We start from the raw sequence: 18,003 nt of genomic DNA on the forward strand, positions 1-18,003 counted from the left end.
CAGAAAGGTGTATTGTGTAGTACTGATCTAGATGTTTTGTTTTCTTTCTTATAAAATGTTTTATAACATAAGGCAAAATTGAGAACTGAAACACTGATAGTATTACTTAATCATAACAGTTCTCTTTGTTTTATGCATTTATTTCTAATCTTCATCCTTAAGAATATATTAATAGTTGGAGTTGTAGAGAATATTTTAGTTTAATACATTAACTAGTATGCATTCTCTGCCCTCACCCTTGAAAATATCCTTAAAGATTGGTCTCAGGCAAGTCAAATATATAGTTTTGGATGAAGCTGATCGCATGCTGGATATGGGTTTTGGACCAGAAATGAAGAAGTTAATTTCCTGCCCAGGAATGCCATCAAAGGAACAGCGTCAGACCCTTATGTTTAGTGCAACTTTTCCAGAAGAAATTCAAAGGTAAATTTTTTCTTCTTAAAAGTAGTTGCTATGTACTTGATGCTTTTATAGCAGGAGAAACAATGTGAATATCTTATTTTTGAGAGATGTACTTCATTTAATCCTAAATTTAAGATTGTAACATAGGTAGTTTAGAAGTATTTCCAGGAAGTTTACCATATTTTTCATTGTTTCTTACCTTAATTCCTGGCTTTACATTAGCATCACATTTTATTAAAGTGTGTGTGTGTGAGAGAGAGAGAGAGAGAGAGAGAGAGAGGAGAGAGAGAGCGAGCACATGAGTGCAGCACCTAGCTAGGATTTAATAAGTGCTTACTAAATGAAATTATTTTTATTGTTGTGCCTTCTCCTCAAACCAAATAATAGAGCTTGGGGGAATTGTGCTTTTGTTGGAAAATTTATATACCAATTTCCACAGATATTTGAGTATCATACCACGTACTGTGTGGTCTGTGAGTTCTGAGATTAGGATGACACATTCCTGCTAGAGTGGTGACTCTTCCTCCTGCCTGCTGATCCCTTGGCCACAGGGAACCTGAAGTGCCCATGTGCAGCTCTAGCTTACAGTTCAGTAAGACTCTTCCTGTTTTCTCTGGTGGAACCATTTTACCTTTGGGAACCAAGACCTCCAAAACTGCAGAACCTATACTTGTAGTGGGGGCAGGAAGCACAGATTTCCCATGTGGATCACTGGAAGTGATGGATGGTATGTGGACCACCCTTGCTTGTATCCCTTGGTTCACAGACCCATGTACCACATGAAGATCTTTGATTCCTACTGAATGATGTTCCATCCTCATAAAGAATCACTTCCAAGCTGTCTCTTTAGCTGTTCTTTCAGTGGACAGTTCCAGTTTGTCAGGCTGGCAACTTCTGGGTGTTGTGGTATGATATGGACCCCATGGTTGTGCACCTGCTGCAATACCACCTTTGCTGAAAGTGGACCCCTGGTCTGATAGAATGTTATGTGGGGTCAAACACTATCAATTTGTATTACTTATTAGATGATTTAAAAGTCTTTGTATAAGGTTAAAAAGAGCTCTTCACTGAGGAAAAAGTCTAAATCGTAATAAAGCATTTGGCCAGTTGCCAGGGTTTTTTTCTTTCTTAGTGGCACATAAAAGAATAGTTTCTTATATTTAAATGGTGTCTTAAATTTGAAATGGGGTATCTACATTCCTATCATCATCATAGGTAATTAATACTAGGTGGGTAAATACCTACCTAATTAGCAGGTAATATTCCTGCTGCCTATCTATTTTTTTTTTTCAACAAAATAATTTTATTTCCGGGACTTCCCTGGTGGCGCAGTGGTTAAGAATCCACCTGCCAATGCAGGGGACATGGGTTCGATCCCTGGTCCGAGAAGGTCCCACATGCCGCGGGGCAACTAAGCCCGTGCGTCGCAGCTACTGAGCCTGTGCTCTAGAGCCCGCAAGCCACGACTACTGAGCCCACGTGCCACAACTACTGAAGCCCGAGCACCTAGAGCCTGTGCTCCGCAACAAGAGAAGCCACTGCAATGAGAAGTCCGCGCACCGCAGCAAAGAGTAGCCCCCGCTCGCCGCAACTAGAGAAAGCCCGCACGCAGCAATGAAGACCCAGCACAGCCAACAATAAATAAATAAAAATTTTTAAAATTTATTTTTATTTATTTATTTCCTAACATATGGCAAACATATACATCCAGTACGTACTTATCTTGGACATTTATTCACAGATGACTTCCAAACTACAACTGTCTTGATATTTAAGCAGGAACAAAAAGTTATCTAGTTTATATGAAAGATGCTTTTAGATGGATAACAGTATGGACATTTTGCATTGGTCACAGCAGAATTTGATTAGTTCTATAAATTTAAAGCTTGGAAAAGTTATACTTTTGCATCTAATGCTTTCAGACGAATAGGATGCAGCAATATCAACTTGTATTCCAGAGAAATTTCCTTAGTTTTTCTGGTGATGGAACCACTTATCCACATCTGTTGGTATTGTGCAGGCAGATTCACATGGTGGTGGTAAAGCATCCACAATGGCTTTGGCAGCATCAGTATCACACTGGAAGTGACTCCCAAACACTGTGGTATTCACGCAACTGATTCCTTTTCCATCAGTTTTCTTAGTCACTAATGCTCTCCAATAGTCATGAGTGCTTTTAATAATATCAGTTGCAAAGTCCTTATCTTTAAATTCTGCGTTGAAAGCAAACTGGTTCTCAGGTTTTCCATCAGGAACGTTGTACCTTCTAAACCAGTCCACAGTAGCTTCCAGGTAGCCAGGTTTCAGCCGCTTGACATCATTAATATCATAATTGGCTGCATCAGGATCATCCACATTAATGGTAATGACTTTCCAGTCGGGTTCCCCTTCATCGATCATAGCCAGTATGCCCAGAACTTTCACCCTGATTATTTCCCCTCTTGCACATACCTTGCTTCCAATTTCACATACATCAATTGGATCATTGTCACCACAGCAGTCGGTGTGTTCATCTTTGTGTCCTGGGTCTTCCCAAGTCTGAGGGATGGCACCATAGTTCCAGATACATCCTTTATAAGGGAACAAATTTGCAACGTAACGGAGTTTTCCTTTTTCACATCTTGTTTAATTGGGTTTAAAGGATCCTTTGTAGCAATCTCCATTTTTGCGTTCGACCAGCGTGGTACTTCAACCACCATGTGGAACACATCCTTATCTGCATAAATTGGAATATCATGAAACAGAGATATATATTGTCCTTTTTCATTTTTGAGGAAGACTCAGTAGTCGAGGGTGAAGGGCACAGTGCGCTTCTCGCTGCTGAAGCTGCTCATGATGCTGGAGACCAGCTGCCGCTGCCGCCGCTGCTACAAAGCCACTCTTAATATTTTTTTTTGGCTGTGTTGGGTCTTCGTTGCTGCACGTGGGGCTTTCTCTAGTTGTGGCGAGTGGGGCTACTCTTCGTTGTGGTGTGCGGGCTTCTCATTGTGGTGGCCTCTCTTGTTGCGGAGCACGGGCTCTAGGTGCACGGGCTCAGTAGTTGAAGGATGCAGGCTCTAGAGCACAGGCTCTGTGGCTGTGGCGCACCGGCTTAGTTGCTGCACGGCGTGTGGGATCTTCCCGGACCAGGAGTTGAACCTGTATGCCCTGCATTGGCAGGCAGATTCTTAACCACTGCGCCACCAGGGAGGTCCCATCTATTTTTTAAATTTACCCTGAAATAGGAAAGTGTTCAGATATTGGCCAGCCCAAATGACTAATGTATACTACCGTCAGTCAGTAATATTTGTTGAGGACTTTTTATGAGCCATATTTGATTATAAGCCCTGGGGCTATATGATAAATAGGATAGAGTTCCTGACCTTGAGTTGTTTATATTCTTGAGTTCTTGATGACTCCTCAGTTGCTTTACTGTCTGCATTTAAATGTTACAAGTTGACTATTATTCTGTCTAAAGTCCACTTTTTTCATTCTACATATTCACTGAACCATTGAAGCATCCATTTCCTTGGCTTGCACTTGTACCTGTTTACTCTCCCAAACTTATTACCTGTATTTTTTTGATTGAAGTATAGTTGGTTTACAATATTATATTAGTTTTAAGTGCTCAATGTAGTAATTCAGTATTTTTGTAGAATATATTCCATACAAAGTTATTATAAAATATTAAGTATATTCCCTGTACTGTACATTACATTTTTGTAACTTATTTATTTTATAGCTAGTAGTTTGTAACTCTTAATCCTCTTTGCCTCCTTTACTCCTCTCTCAGCCCCTTCCCTTCTGGTGACCACTGGTTTGTTCTCAGTATCTGTGAGTCTGTTTCTGTTTTGTTACATTTGTTCCCTTCTTTTATTTTCAGATTCCACGTATAAGTGAAAACATACAGTATTTGTCATTCTCTGACTTATTTCACTAAGCATAATAATCTCCAGGTCCATCCATGTTGTTGCAAATGGCAAAATTTCATTCTTTTTTAATGGCTGAGTAATATTCCATTGCATATACGTATACACCACATCTTCTTTATCCATTCATCTGTTGATGGAAACCTAGGTTTTCATATCTTGGCTATTGTAAATGATGCTGCTGTGAACATTGGGGTACACATATCTTTTCAAATTAGTGTTTTTATTTTCTTTGGATATATACTCAGGAGTGGAATTGCTCCATATGATAGTTCTATTTTTAATTTTTTGAAAAACTTCCATACTGTTTTCTGTAGTGGCTGTACCAATTTACATTCCAACCAGCAGTACACAAGGGTTCCCTTTTCTCCACATCTTGCCAACCCTTGTTATTTCTTGTCTTTTTGATAATAGCCATTCTGACAGGTGTGAGGTCGTATCTCATTGTGGTTTTGATTTGCATTTCCCTGATAATTAGTGATATTGAGCGTCTTTTCATGTGCCAGTTGGCCATCTGTATGTCTTCTTTGGAAAACTGTCTATTCAGGTCCTCTGCCCAATTTTAAAAATTGGGCTGTTTGTCTTGTACTGTGAAGGAAACCATGCAGAAACACAAAAAGACAATGTACTGGTTGGGAGAAGATATTTGCAGATGATATGTTCCATAAGGGGTTAATATCCAAATTATGTAAAGAACTTCTACAACTTAATATCAAAAACAAACAACCCAATTATTACTTGTATGCTTAATCTCTCTCCTCAGCTCCAGACTTTTAGATTTAACTCTTTAGGATTGTTTTTCCTCTTAGATGAATTACTGGTAACTCATGTTCATCAAGTCCAAAATTGAACCTATTCTTCAGCTCCCTCTTTCCTTTCCAGTTTTCCTTATTGTCATCATGGTCTTTGGAAGCCAGAGTCCTTTGAATCATGTTGATTCCTCCCTCATACTCCTTTAATTCTGCCCTTCAAAAGTGTTCAACTTGGCAGTTATCTCTAAAATATTTCAAATTAGTTAGTTTCTTCTCTATTTCCCACCTTATTTTAGGTCCTTTTCAGTTTCCCTCTGCTCATTGGTAGTAGCTTTCTTTCTAACCTGTCTCCCTGCCTGTAGTTTCATTTTTATGCTGGTAAAAATTCCAAAACAAAGTCTGATCTTTATAGCTATTTATTTAAGATAAACCCTCCCATGTCTTTCCATCTCCACAGACTAACCAACTTTCAAATTCTTTTACACAAGACAATTTCTGCCTCATTTGCCACTTTTTTACCTGGACCGATGTATTTCTGGCTTATTTAGACTATTTCCTATTGGCCACACAAGCCAAATTCTGTTCCTCCTCATTATTTATCCTTGTGTCTTCTTCTGCATTGAGTGCCTTTCCCTAGTCATCATTGTTTCACATTCTTGCTTGCTGCTTCCTTAGATCAAGCTTCAAACTTGAAGACTCTTAACAGACATCATTTCATCCATTTCCTGCCAGTCTTGTGAAAGAATCCTGTATCTTGTGAAAGAAACTATTTAAAACACTTTTCATGTTTCTTGGAATATAGTTAGGTTCAATAGATGTTAACTATTGTAACACTGGATTATTATAGTAAATCATTAAAGTATGTAAATATTAACCTATATAAATATTTTAGATTATAGTACTTATTTTTTAATATAATTATATTTATGCTACCTGATATGAGCACCTCAGAGGCAGAGACCATCATATTCATCTTTATACACCCAGTGCCTTGTACCATGTATGCCTGACACGAGGCACTCGGAATATGTTTTCATGAGTGTAAAGGATGATTGACAATTAAGACTTGCAGATGATCTCAAGGTTTGAGAGGGTTCTTGTCTCTAGAGGTAGTATATCAACAGTGTTTTTCTTTTATGGTAAGAGAGCAGATAAAGAGAGAGAAGCAGCAGTGATTTATTAAGATTATGGATATACTGAGTTTGAACTGTTTTCTTGATATGCTAGGAGGTGGCTAAAAAGTAAGGGACTGCTACATAGGAGAGTATGTACATGACTGCTACATGACCTTCCCTTTTTTTCCTGCCAAACTTGCTCTGTAATTGGTAATTCCCCTTCTCCCTACTCCATGTTCCTGGGTTATCTAGAGCAGGGCTTCTTAATTGTATGCTGTCAGTGAGTTGTGTGTGTGTGTCAAGATGCTGATACCCCCCAACCTTTGGGGTGAGCCTCCACAACTTGGTGTGGCCCTGGCCCCTAGTCTCTTCACATCATCTCATTTTTTTGCCCAATTATGCTGTACAAATATTATCATTTTTATGTCATGTTACAAAAAGCACTGACTTAAGATCTGGTTTGCTCCTAATACTTCATTTGAAGTATACTAATTTGACAACTAATATTTTCAGGAAACAACTCCTAGAAATAACATATGAAAGCAGTGAATGAAGTACAGAATTTTTGTTGTAGGGTTACATTTTAATTTTTAATAAAAAAATTCCTGCTCGTAGTCTGATACTTAGCATACTTTTTTTATTGTTATATACACATTTTATATAGTTTTGTATGGTGAGCACATCCACTTGAAATTACTTATCCATAATTTGGCACAGGCTTTTTCACTAGTAGTTGTTAAGTATGTTGCAAAATCTTAACATTTAATACTGATATTTGAAAGTAGTACTTGGATGATGTAAGTATCCACCTTCTCATTATAGCTGTTATAATCTGGCTTATTAATATTGAAGTAACACTTGCAGGAATTCAGTGAATATTATGAGTATTAATGGAAGAAGATAAGTTAAGGAATACTCTCTTGTCTTTCAAGGTTGGCTGGGGAGTTTTTAAAGTCGAATTATTTGTTTGTTGCTGTTGGACAAGTGGGTGGAGCATGTAGAGATGTTCAGCAGACCATTCTCCAAGTTGGCCAGTATTCAAAAAGAGAAAAACTTGTCGAAATTCTACGAAACATAGGTACCTTACATTGATATAATTATCTTTTGTTATGATTTTGATTTTTACAAAAATGACTTTTAGAAATGACTTTAAGCATTATTTGGCGTAAGTTAAATAAATAAGTTTTCACTGTTTCCTCTTTCTCTAAAGCTCTTTTTCTAATGATTCGATTTTTTGGATAAATGATTTAGCAGTATAATCCTTTCTCCTCCATAAATGTTAAAAATGGGAAGAATTTGAGACTTTGTTTGAACAGTGTTTGACAAAAAACTATTCCAGCAGAAATACATATTTTCTTGTTTTAGAAAATAGAAAGGATGAGTAACGTATCTTTACATCAAGCTCTGTTTACTCCACTAAAAGTGAAATCTTTGTTGTATTTCTACTTCCCAGTTTCTGCTCTCTAAGGCTTCCTGTATTCATAGTTCAAAGAATTTTGGAGATAGAAGGGACTTTAACGATCTAGTTCTGTTCCTTCACAATGTTGATGAGAAATCTATCCCTTTCCCCTCAAAAAAATTTTTTTTCAATAGAAAGTTGTATTTCTTTGATTGAGATAGCTTTAGTTTGTGCCTTGAAATAAAATTTTCTAATATGGCCTTTTAATACCCTTTTGTTACCTCACAGGCTAAATGTACTTACATGTGTCCATTCTCCTCATCCTCCATTTTAGTAAATCTATTTCATTTTGAATGTCAGTGTTGGGACTGGGGAATGAAAAAGCAGGAAGCTGTCTCATTTCCAACAATAAGAAAAAAGAATGTTGTTTTAGAAAGCACTCTTTAAAGGTTTCTAGTCTTCAGTTTTCTCCTGAGTTTTATATAAAAAAAAAACTTTTAAAAACCAAATACTCATCTTGAGTTTGAGAAATGTTATTAGTTTTCTTCATGATATGTATCATAACATATACTCTGGCATGCAAAATAAAAATAATAACTGCTATAGGCCACATACTGTTCTGATTGTTTTACATGTGTTAACTCATTTAATTCTCAAAACCACCTTCTGAGGTGGGTTTTGTTATCCCCCATTTTAAGGATGAGGACACTGAAATACAGAGATGTCAGGTAACTTGCCCAGTATAAACTGAAGTTCCAGTGTAGCAGGAGATAAGCAATATATGGTTTTGCTGAAGTTAGAGCACATTTCTAGTATAATTACCTTAAGACTTTAATATATGAATTTGTGGAATAAAGTTTATTTAGAAAATAATTCTACTGAAGAGAGTGTTTCAAAATGCTGAGATCAGTGTATAAGCACTATTGGTATACTTCTGTATTATTTAAACTGTTAAATGTTTAGTAGTTTAGAGTTTATTATTCTCGTCTTTTTTTTTTTTTACTTTGCATGGAAATGTCATGCCATATATCCTAGTATTTTACATATTTTTGTTCATATAATTTATCTCTTTTTCTAATCGTTAACTTAAATCTGCTAGCTTTCCTCTTCTGCCTTTAAAATGTGTAGGTTTCATTATTTCATAGTAGTATACCATCTGCCTTTTTCATAATTTTAAATGAACAGGCGTCCAAGATTGTATTGAGCTCATTAATTACAAAGGGAGCCAGTAAGATGTTACAGCCAATTCTAAGGAGAATTCAAAGAACACATTTATGTTTGTTTATTTTTATTTTTTTGGCTGTGTTGGGTCTTAGTTGAGGCATGCGGGATCTTTCGTTGTGGCACGTGAGCTTCTCTTTAGCATGCGGGTCTTCTCTTCTCTAGTTGTGGTGTGTGAGCTCCAGAGCACATGGGCTCTGTAGTTTGCGGCATGTGGGCTCTCTCATTGAGGCACGTGGGCTCGGTAGTTGTGGTGCACAGGCTTAGTTGCCCCGCGGCATATGGGCTCTTAGTTCCCCGACCCGGGATCGAACCCACGTGCCCTGCATTGGAAGGTGGATTCTTTACCACTGGACCACCAGGGAAGTCCCCAAAGAACACATTTATGTGTAGGATATCAGGAAGGCTAAGATGGATTTACAAATAGATGCAAAAGTGGTCAGTATCCACAAAGCAATAATCAATTACATTTGAGGGAAAATTTTCATTTGTATTTTTCTTGGTAAGAATCATTTGCATTGCTCTCAGTTGCAATAGAGGTATAAAAAAATAAAGACAGTAAAAGGCACAGACAACCCTGAAGGGTGTGCTCATCAGTGATCATCTTTGCTCTTTTCTTGAAAAACAAACACACAAATGGTTTCTATTTCTTGGTCACTGTTACTCCAAGTGTAGTCTCAACCACTTATGTTAATTATTTTAACCGTAGTAACTTCTATTTCAGAGAGTAAACTAGAGGCAGGGATGGACAGTTGAGAGATGCCATACACAAACATTGTAGCTGACTACCAGAGCTCATGAACTTTCTATACCACACATATATCTTTCTACACCACACATATTCTTTTACACTTAAAGTAGCAAAATTGAGTAGGTTCATTAATATGACTCAAAGATATTGCCTCTCTATAGTGTATGAAAAATAACAAGCAAAAGGACATAAACTTATGTTTAGTAATTAATGTTTGAGAATTCTATCCTATATTCAGTGACTACTGAGTTAATTAACTCAATATAGTCTACTATTTTTTTTTTTTTTTTTGCGGTACACGGGCCTCTCACTGTTGTGGCCTCTCCTGTTGCGGAGCACAGGCTCCGGACGCACAGGCTCAGCAGCCATGGCTCACGGGCCTAGTCGCTCCGCGGCATGTGGGATCTTCCCGGACTGGGGCAGGAACCCGTGTCCCCTGCATCGGCAGGCGGACTCTCAACCACTGCGCCACCAGGCAAGCCCGAGTCTACTATTTTAAGTTATCTAAAGCCAAAGATCTTGGAAATTATCTTCCAGATGACAGTATACAAAACGGTAGATAGTGTTGAATAGTCAGTTTAGTTGAACACAGATTTACATTTTCATACACTTAAACATTATGGAGAATATTAGTTATTTTGACAGGCAAATCTCTATACATTAAGAAGAACCCATGGGGCTTCCCTGGTGGTGCAGTGGTTGAGAATCTGCCTGCGAATGCAGGGGACACGGGTTCGAGCCCTGGTCTGGGAAGATCCCACATGCTGCAGGGCAACTAGGCCTGTGAGCCACAACTACTGAGCCTGCGCGTCTGGAGCCTGTGCTCCGCAACAGGAGAGGCCGCCATAGTGAGAGGCCTGTGCACCGCGATGAAGAGTGGCCCCCGCTTGCCACAACTAGAGAAAGCCCTCGCACAGAAACGAAGACCCAACACAGCAAAAATTAATTAATTAATTAATAAACTCCTACCCCCAACATCTTCTAAAGAAAAAAAAAGAACCCAAGTAAAATAAGATACATGTTTGTTTTCTACTTAACACTGATAAATTCGAGAAAGTACATTTGTATTTTTAAAACCAAGTAAGTTAGTCTTGTTTACCAAAGATTTCACTTAATTATGGGAACTTGGAATCTTAAAATATTTCTGCTTTAGCTCCTATAGGAAGAATTTTTTTTTAAAGTTTAATATAGTTAAAGTATTATGAGTCAATTTCTTTATTTTCCAGGAACTTTAGGAATATTTATCTCTATAAATTCTCTAGTTTATCTCTGTAAACCAATCAGAATTGAGCTCCTTTAAGAGACTTTATAATTTGTTAATACTCTCCATAGAGTATTAACATAATGATTATACATAGTGGTGGGTAAAGCCCTTTCTGAATTATAGGTACATAAAGAGCTTATAGCTTCATTTCTACCACTTCAGCCACAGGTAAAGGGTAAACACAGAAATACAAAAAATTGCAATCTAACTACCAAAGCTAGAATTCTTTTTATCTTCTTAATTGATTTTAGTTCACAATGGACTAATAGGCAAAAAAGGCTAACAAGATGAATTGTCTATTATTTTTCACGCAACAAAATACGTAACTATAATTCATTAATCCATTTACAAAGATCACCAGATGGTCTGCTTATAAAACTAAATTTGCATTATTGCTGCCATCAAAGGGGTATAGCTTATTGTCTGAAGGAGAAAAAATACCAAATCAGTAGAGGAAAAATACTAGAGAAGTGTCAGGGGAGTTAAATTTTTATCACCATTTGGGATTCACACTGGGAGCCAAGAAAAGATGAAATCGAGGCTTTAAGCTGCACAGTAGTATTAGGTAACTGACTATCAAATTTATCAGTTTTGGCATTGAGCACCTTGTTGGATTGAAAGGTAATTTTTGATAAAACATAAAATCATTACTCTCTAATAAATAAAATGACTATGTCTCAAGGATATAACTAATTTATTACTGTAAGAATCAGTTGCTCTATTCATTTCCTACCTGGTTGCCTAATAGATATCTGTGATTTATTGGTAATTAAATATCACCCCTAAACCTTCCTTTCTTGCAGTCCTCCTATCTCACTTAGTGTTTGTTCCATTCTTCCAGTTGCTCAGACACAAAATCTGAGGCATCCTTGAATTCTTTCTCCATTGTGCACATCTGATCTGTTAGCAAAATCCTCTTGTTTCTATCTAGCATCAAAGTATATCAGAACCCATCAGCTGCTCAGTTAAAACAAAGATCAGATCTTTCCACTTCTCTTCTCCAAACCCAGTGGCTTCCCTTCTCAAAGTAAAGATCTTTCAATGGTTTTCAAGGCCCTTCATGATATGGCCTCCATTACCCCTCTGTCTTCAAATCCTACTGCTCTCCCTGGCTCACCCTATTCCAGGCACACTTTGCTCGTTACTATTCCCCACACGTAGCAGACATGGTTCTGCCTCATTACCTTTGTTCTTGATACTCCCTCTGCCTAGAACATAAAAACCACATGGGGACCTCTTTTCTGTTTTTTTTTTTTTTCTTTGAGCACACCAAGAACACGTATACCTTGGAATCCGATCCTTTATATTTGTTCTTACCCTCTGGCTTGTAATACTGTTTCCTCGGGTATCTGAACAGTTCACTTATTTTAGTAATATCTCTACTCAGATGTCATCTAATTGGAGAGGGTACATCAGTCCACTTGGGCCCTTTATTCTGCTGATTTTTTTTCCTTTTTAGACTTAATGCATAATCTTTGTTATTTGCCTCCCCACAGGGAGTGCAGGGGCTTTGTTTTATTGCTGTGTTTTCAACACCTAAAATAGTTACTGGCATCTACTAGGCACTAAATATTTGTTGAATAAATGAAGCCAGCTCATAGGAAGATGGGGGAGTGGGATTATGAAATGTAATACCTTCTTACTTTCATTAAGGCTATAAATATCTTTCCTCTCTAACATTTTATAGAAGAGTTCCTTGTGTGGAAATGTCTCTGGCTCATGCTTGAATTTCAACCAATTAAATACTTATAAAATAACAAGTAAATATTATTTAATGCATTAAGGCCCTGGGATAATTTTCTGTATATATAAGATACTTTGGGATCAAGGGGTTTGAATTAAGAGATAATGTTGGAACATGAAATATTGTAGAGTTTGTCAGCCCTGGGTTGGATGCCATTATTATGAATACCTGTGGTAGTCAAGGTAAAATAAAAGATTCTATGATCTTGGGAAGTAAAGAACAAAGGCGTTTATTTATAGAGAGGGAAATGAGGGGCCTGAGACAAATTTGTGGAACTGTTAAGAGTTGGCAGGTAGATACCATTTATCTTTCCCTAAGTCTCTACTTCTTGGTTGGCTTAGGAAGGCAAAGGGCAAGCTGATTTTTTTTTTTTTAGTCCTAAAGTAGGAAAAAGTCCTTGTCTCTCTATCTTTGACATTCATCCATTCAGGAAATATTTGAGTTACTATTACCTATTAGGCCTGAGTCTAGGTGCTAGGAATACAGCGATGGATGAGACAGTTTCCTACTCACCCTACCCTTTTTTTTTCTTTTCCTAATTTTGTAGTTTGAATGTTAATCGTTGTTTCATTGTCTTGTAGGAGTTGAAAGAACTATGGTCTTTGTTGAAACCAAGAAAAAAGCAGATTTTATTGCCACTTTTCTTTGTCAAGAAAAAATACCAACAACAAGTATTCATGGGTGAGTAGATTAATATGATTTCCTAGTAAGGAGGTAACTTCTGTTTGTCATTTGTTAAGAAATGTCAGTATATTTAACTAGTATAAAATCCTAGAATTAAGATCTCAAGATCTAAACTGTTATTCTTCATCTTCATTTTAAGTTTTTATAAGGACCAGGTGGTGGGCATGGGCGAGTTAAAGGTGTGTCTTAGACTTCTTATTATGAGGATTGGTAACTTCTCAAGACATTTCATTTAAAAGGCTCTCTGATACTTAGATCTAGGTGTTTCTTCAGCTGAATCTAATCTTTCTGATTAATCAGTGAATATATAGAAATCAGAGATTATGCTTTTTAAAAAGTGGTAATTTTTTTTTTTTTTTCTTTTTTTTTTTTTTTTTTTTCTTTTTGCGGTATGCGGGCCTCTCACTGTTGTGGCCTCTCCCGTTGTGGAGCACAGGCTCCGGACGCGCAGGCCCAGAGGCCATGGCTCACGCGCCCAGCCGCTCCGCGGCATATGGGATCCTCCCAGACCGGGGCACGAACCCGTATCCCCTGCATCGGCAGGCGGACTCTCAACCACTGCGCCACCAGGGAGGCCCAAAAAAAGTGGTAATTTTTGAGGTGACATTCTGATCAAGTAGCTGTATATTTTTTGTCAAGACTAGAAAGAGATTATTAATAGGTAAGATTTGATGTTTGTCATATTTGAGTTTGTATTTTGGCTCTATGTATTAGCTGTCACCTTACCTCATCTGCAAATGGGGTTAATTGTCCTAACCTCAAAGTATTATTATGAGAATCAAATTAAATTATGACTTGAAAGGAATTAGTATAATACTTGGTATGTAAGAAGTAGACATTAATGTTAAATGTTGCTACTTTTTACTGTTATTAAAAAGAAATTTATGTGTCAAACTTCAATGGTTCTTTTAAATAATTTTCTTAAGAGCTGTCCTAATACGTACTTTTATCTTCTTTCAAGTGATCGAGAACAGAGAGAGAGAGAACAAGCCCTTGGAGATTTCCGCTGTGGAAAGTGCCTAACTCTTGTTGCTACTTCAGTAGCTGCCCGAGGGCTGGATATTGAAAATGTTCAGCATGTTATCAATTTTGATCTCCCTTCTACCATTGATGAATATGTTCATCGAATTGGGCGTACTGGTCGTTGTGGAAATACTGGCAGAGCTATTTCCTTTTTTGATCCTGAATCAGATAGCCATTTAGCACAGCCTCTAGTGAAAGTACTGTCAGAAGTAAGTTTTTAATTTTTTTACAATTTTATTTATTTATTTATTTATTTATTTATTTATGGCCGTGTTGGGTCTTCGTTTCTGTGCGAGGGCTTTCTCTAGTTGCGGCAAGTGGGGGCCACTCTTCATCGCGGTGCGCGGGCCTCTCACTATCGCGGCCTCTCTTGTTACGGAGCACAGGCTCCAGACGTGCAGGCTCAGTAATTGTGGCTCACGGGCCTAGTTGCTCCGCGGCATGTGGGATCTCCCAGACCAGGGCTCGAACCCGTGTCCCCTGCATTGGCAGGCAGATTCTCAACCACTGCGCCACCAGGGAAGCCCCAGTTTTTAATTTTTAAAAATGGATAGTGTTCTTACCTTGTCATTGAAAGCGGACATTTTATGTATATGTATTTTAAGGAAAAGTAAACTGTGCCAATCTTTGAGACTTTATGCATGTTGTATATGAAGTTATTAATTTTTTCTTTTAAAGGCTCAACAGGATGTTCCTGCATGGTTGGAAGAAATTGCCTTTAGTGTGTATGTTCCTGGCTTCAGAGGTAGTACAAGAGGAAATATGTTTGTATCAGTTGATACTAGAAAGGTTAGTTGAAGGGAAAAATTTAGAACTTGGCTTTTAGTTATTCTTTGTAAATGTTGTGCTGTTGTGAAGTAACTATAACATTCAATAATTTACCTATTCCATTATTTTCATACCTGGAAGAATAATAGTTCTCTAAAAATTTTATATACATATTATATAGTTTTGGTCTTAAAGGTGAGGAGTTTGAGATTTATGCTCAGACACCTTCCTTTCCCAATTCTGCTGGCATTTTAAATTCTAATTTGGGATCTTCTGAGATTTTTGTAGGAATTCTTTATTTTTTGAATTCTGACCACATTATTAAGTAAGAAAATAATAGAGATGTGGTTGCATATCTTTTCTGTTGTCAGTTTATAGGCAACATCATTTTTATACGGAAACAGTGAGCATACTAATCATTAAATATTTATGCTTATTCATTGAAGAGCTTTGGTTTTCCACTTGCCAAAAAACTATTGGCTTAAAGTTTTCTTGAAATCTTCTGTGCATTTAGACTTTACAGGTTTATACGTACCTTTTTTCAAATGGATTGGATTCAGTTAGAATGAAATTTTTTATATATTTGGGGGAAGACATGGTGGAAAGCTTGAGTCTCTGCTCTCAGTCTAGGCAATGTAACTTTATTTATTTATTTATTTATTTTTTACAACTTTATTGGAATATAATTGCTTCACAATGGTGTGTTAGTTTCTGCTTTATAACAAAATGAATCAGTTATACATATACATCTGTTCCCACATCCCTTCCCTCTTGCATCTCCCTCCCTCCATCCCTCCCTATCCCACCCCTCCAGGCGGTCACAAAGCACCGATCTGATCTCCCTGTGCTATGCGGCTGCTTCCCACTAGCTATCTACCTTACGTTTGGTAGTGTATATATGTAACTTTAAAGCTACATAAAATTAAATGTTTGTTTCTTTTTTTTTTTTTTTTAAAGAATTACCAGGGCAGGAGCTCTTTGAACACAGCAGGGTTTTCTTCTTCACAAGTTTGTAATCCAGTAGATGATGAGTCATGGGATTAAAGCTAAAACAACCTTCAAGTTTGTGGTACAGTTTTGATGCAGAGAAGAAAATAGTTTTGATTTTTGATTTTTTTAATAGAAGTATCAAACCTGACACTCTTGCTTCTCCTGTCCTCTGTTCTTACTCCCACCCTTAAAAAAACATCCTTACTGACTAGTTATGTGAAATGCTAAAAGTTAGAATGTTGCAGTTACTGATACAAATGGTGTTAACTGGAAAGATTAAAGCATTCTAAATGTCTTGCTTATTTTTATTGTATTCTTCAGGGGTTTTAGACATATTTTATGTCTAAATGCTATGTCTTAGTATAGTGTTTATTGATCCTATAATAAACAGGACAAAGGATACACTTTTGGTTAAAAATCATTGGGTTCTATTTTTACTTAAAAGGAGCCTTTAAACAGTAGTTAGTCACTGAAATATAATGACATGATTTTCATGATACATAGAAAGATAAGCTTTTAAAAGTAATTTTGATTTTATATCATCAGATATGTGATGAACATAGTTAAATGTTTGCAATGTGAGCTCTGTACTCAATGATACAACTGTTTGTAGTTATACTATATAGACATCCCTTGAAAATAAAGGATGAAACTCTTTTCCCCCTAAGTTTTCCAACAGCACTTTTAATTTTTCTTGTTACAGGTCGTAGTTCTCAACTCCTGTCTTTTGAAATTTTATTGAGTCTTGTGAAACCAATGAAGTGAACAGAAAGTCATATAAATTGAATATAATATACATTAATACACAGATGTAATAATGAATGTCATTCTTTGAACTCAAACTATATCAATAAAATACATTGCTGTTCACTGTTACAATTTTTTGATATTTTAATATTGAGGGAAAGAACTCTGTTTTTTTCATTTACCATTTTATATTTTAAACTTACTATGTCTAGAATGTAAGAAATTCTTAATAAATCATTAAATGAGTGAACCAAAACATTAGGACATAAAACAAGTGAGACGTAAATATTTAGGGGGACAAAAATAGTCAGTTTCAAATGTATGTTTTTATCGCTTAAAATATCCAAAGCAACATTTCCCTAACATATATATCTAGTTATAGGAATTTGGTTAATAAATGAGGCATCACATATGAAAAGAGGAGTGGAGTATTCAACAGATTCTGTTGGGATAACTAGTTAGATGCCTACCCCATGCCATATTAAAAATCAGCCCTATGTGAATTACATAAAAAATCACAACTACAGAAAAATACAGTTAAATATTAAACCTTTGAATTGGAAATGAGAGTTGACATTAAGCTCAAAGGACAGAAATCATGATGGAAACAACAAACAGATTTGATCACAAAAGAATTAGTTGCTTATATAAAAAGGTTAAACAGTAGACAAGGAAAAGTATTACTGTGACTACTGTGGATTATCAGTGTATATTTATTTATATGTGGATATTTAGGAATTCTATTAGACCAATGCACAAAGAACAGACAACTCAAAAAGGGAGGTTCGATTTTAAAAAACATGGGACAGGAATTCCCTTGTGGTCCAGTGGTTAGGACTCTGTGCTTTCACTGCCAGGGGCCTGCGTTTGATCCCTGGTCAGGGGAACTAAGATCCCACAAGCTGGAAAAAAGAAAAAAAGGGGGGGAAATATTTAACTTGTATGTTAATCTCACTTCTGGGAAAGGCTAATTTCCAGTTTGTTTTGTTTACAAAGAGCATTTATAAGTCATTTCTTTCTTTTTTTTTTTTTTCATCAAAGAGCTTCTTGGTCATAGCCTGATTGCCTTAAAACGTTTTTTGAATTTGCTTGATTTGTCAAATTTACCATAATAGCATTACTGAAACAAATGTAAAAAGAGAAAGAAAATCATACATGAGCCTACCACCATTATAAACCAACTGTAAATGTCCCAGTGTTCAGTTATTTTCCTCATTTCTAGGTATAGACTTGAA

At 36.7% G+C, this 18,003-nt stretch overlaps 1 protein-coding gene and 1 pseudogene across 4 annotated transcripts in view; one reads left to right on the forward strand and one right to left on the reverse strand.

The window, feature by feature from the left end:
• DDX4 (DEAD-box helicase 4) overlaps positions 1–16,075 on the forward strand; it is a gene marked incomplete at both ends in the record, with an annotated part of 70,298 nt that extends 54,223 nt beyond the window's left edge. For all 3 annotated transcript variants that reach the window (XM_081233005.1, XM_081233004.1, XM_081233006.1), the window contains 6 exons: positions 257–423; positions 7,110–7,255; positions 13,138–13,237; positions 14,202–14,472; positions 14,942–15,052; positions 15,989–16,075. In XM_081233005.1, the coding sequence (XP_081089131.1) occupies positions 257–423; positions 7,110–7,255; positions 13,138–13,237; positions 14,202–14,472; positions 14,942–15,052; positions 15,989–16,075 (882 nt within the window). The remainder of the gene's footprint in view (positions 1–256; positions 424–7,109; positions 7,256–13,137; positions 13,238–14,201; positions 14,473–14,941; positions 15,053–15,988) is intronic.
• Positions 2,256–3,236, reverse strand: LOC308616649 (inorganic pyrophosphatase-like; annotated as a pseudogene). The gene has a single exon. The product of its transcript is annotated as an inorganic pyrophosphatase-like (transcript).
• Positions 16,076–18,003: the final 1,928 nt, after the last annotated feature.

The sequence above is a fragment of the Mesoplodon bidens genome, assembly GCF_964165515.1.
Source record: "Mesoplodon bidens genome assembly, chromosome: 4".
NCBI classification, from domain to species: Eukaryota; Metazoa; Chordata; class Mammalia; order Artiodactyla; family Ziphiidae; genus Mesoplodon; species Mesoplodon bidens.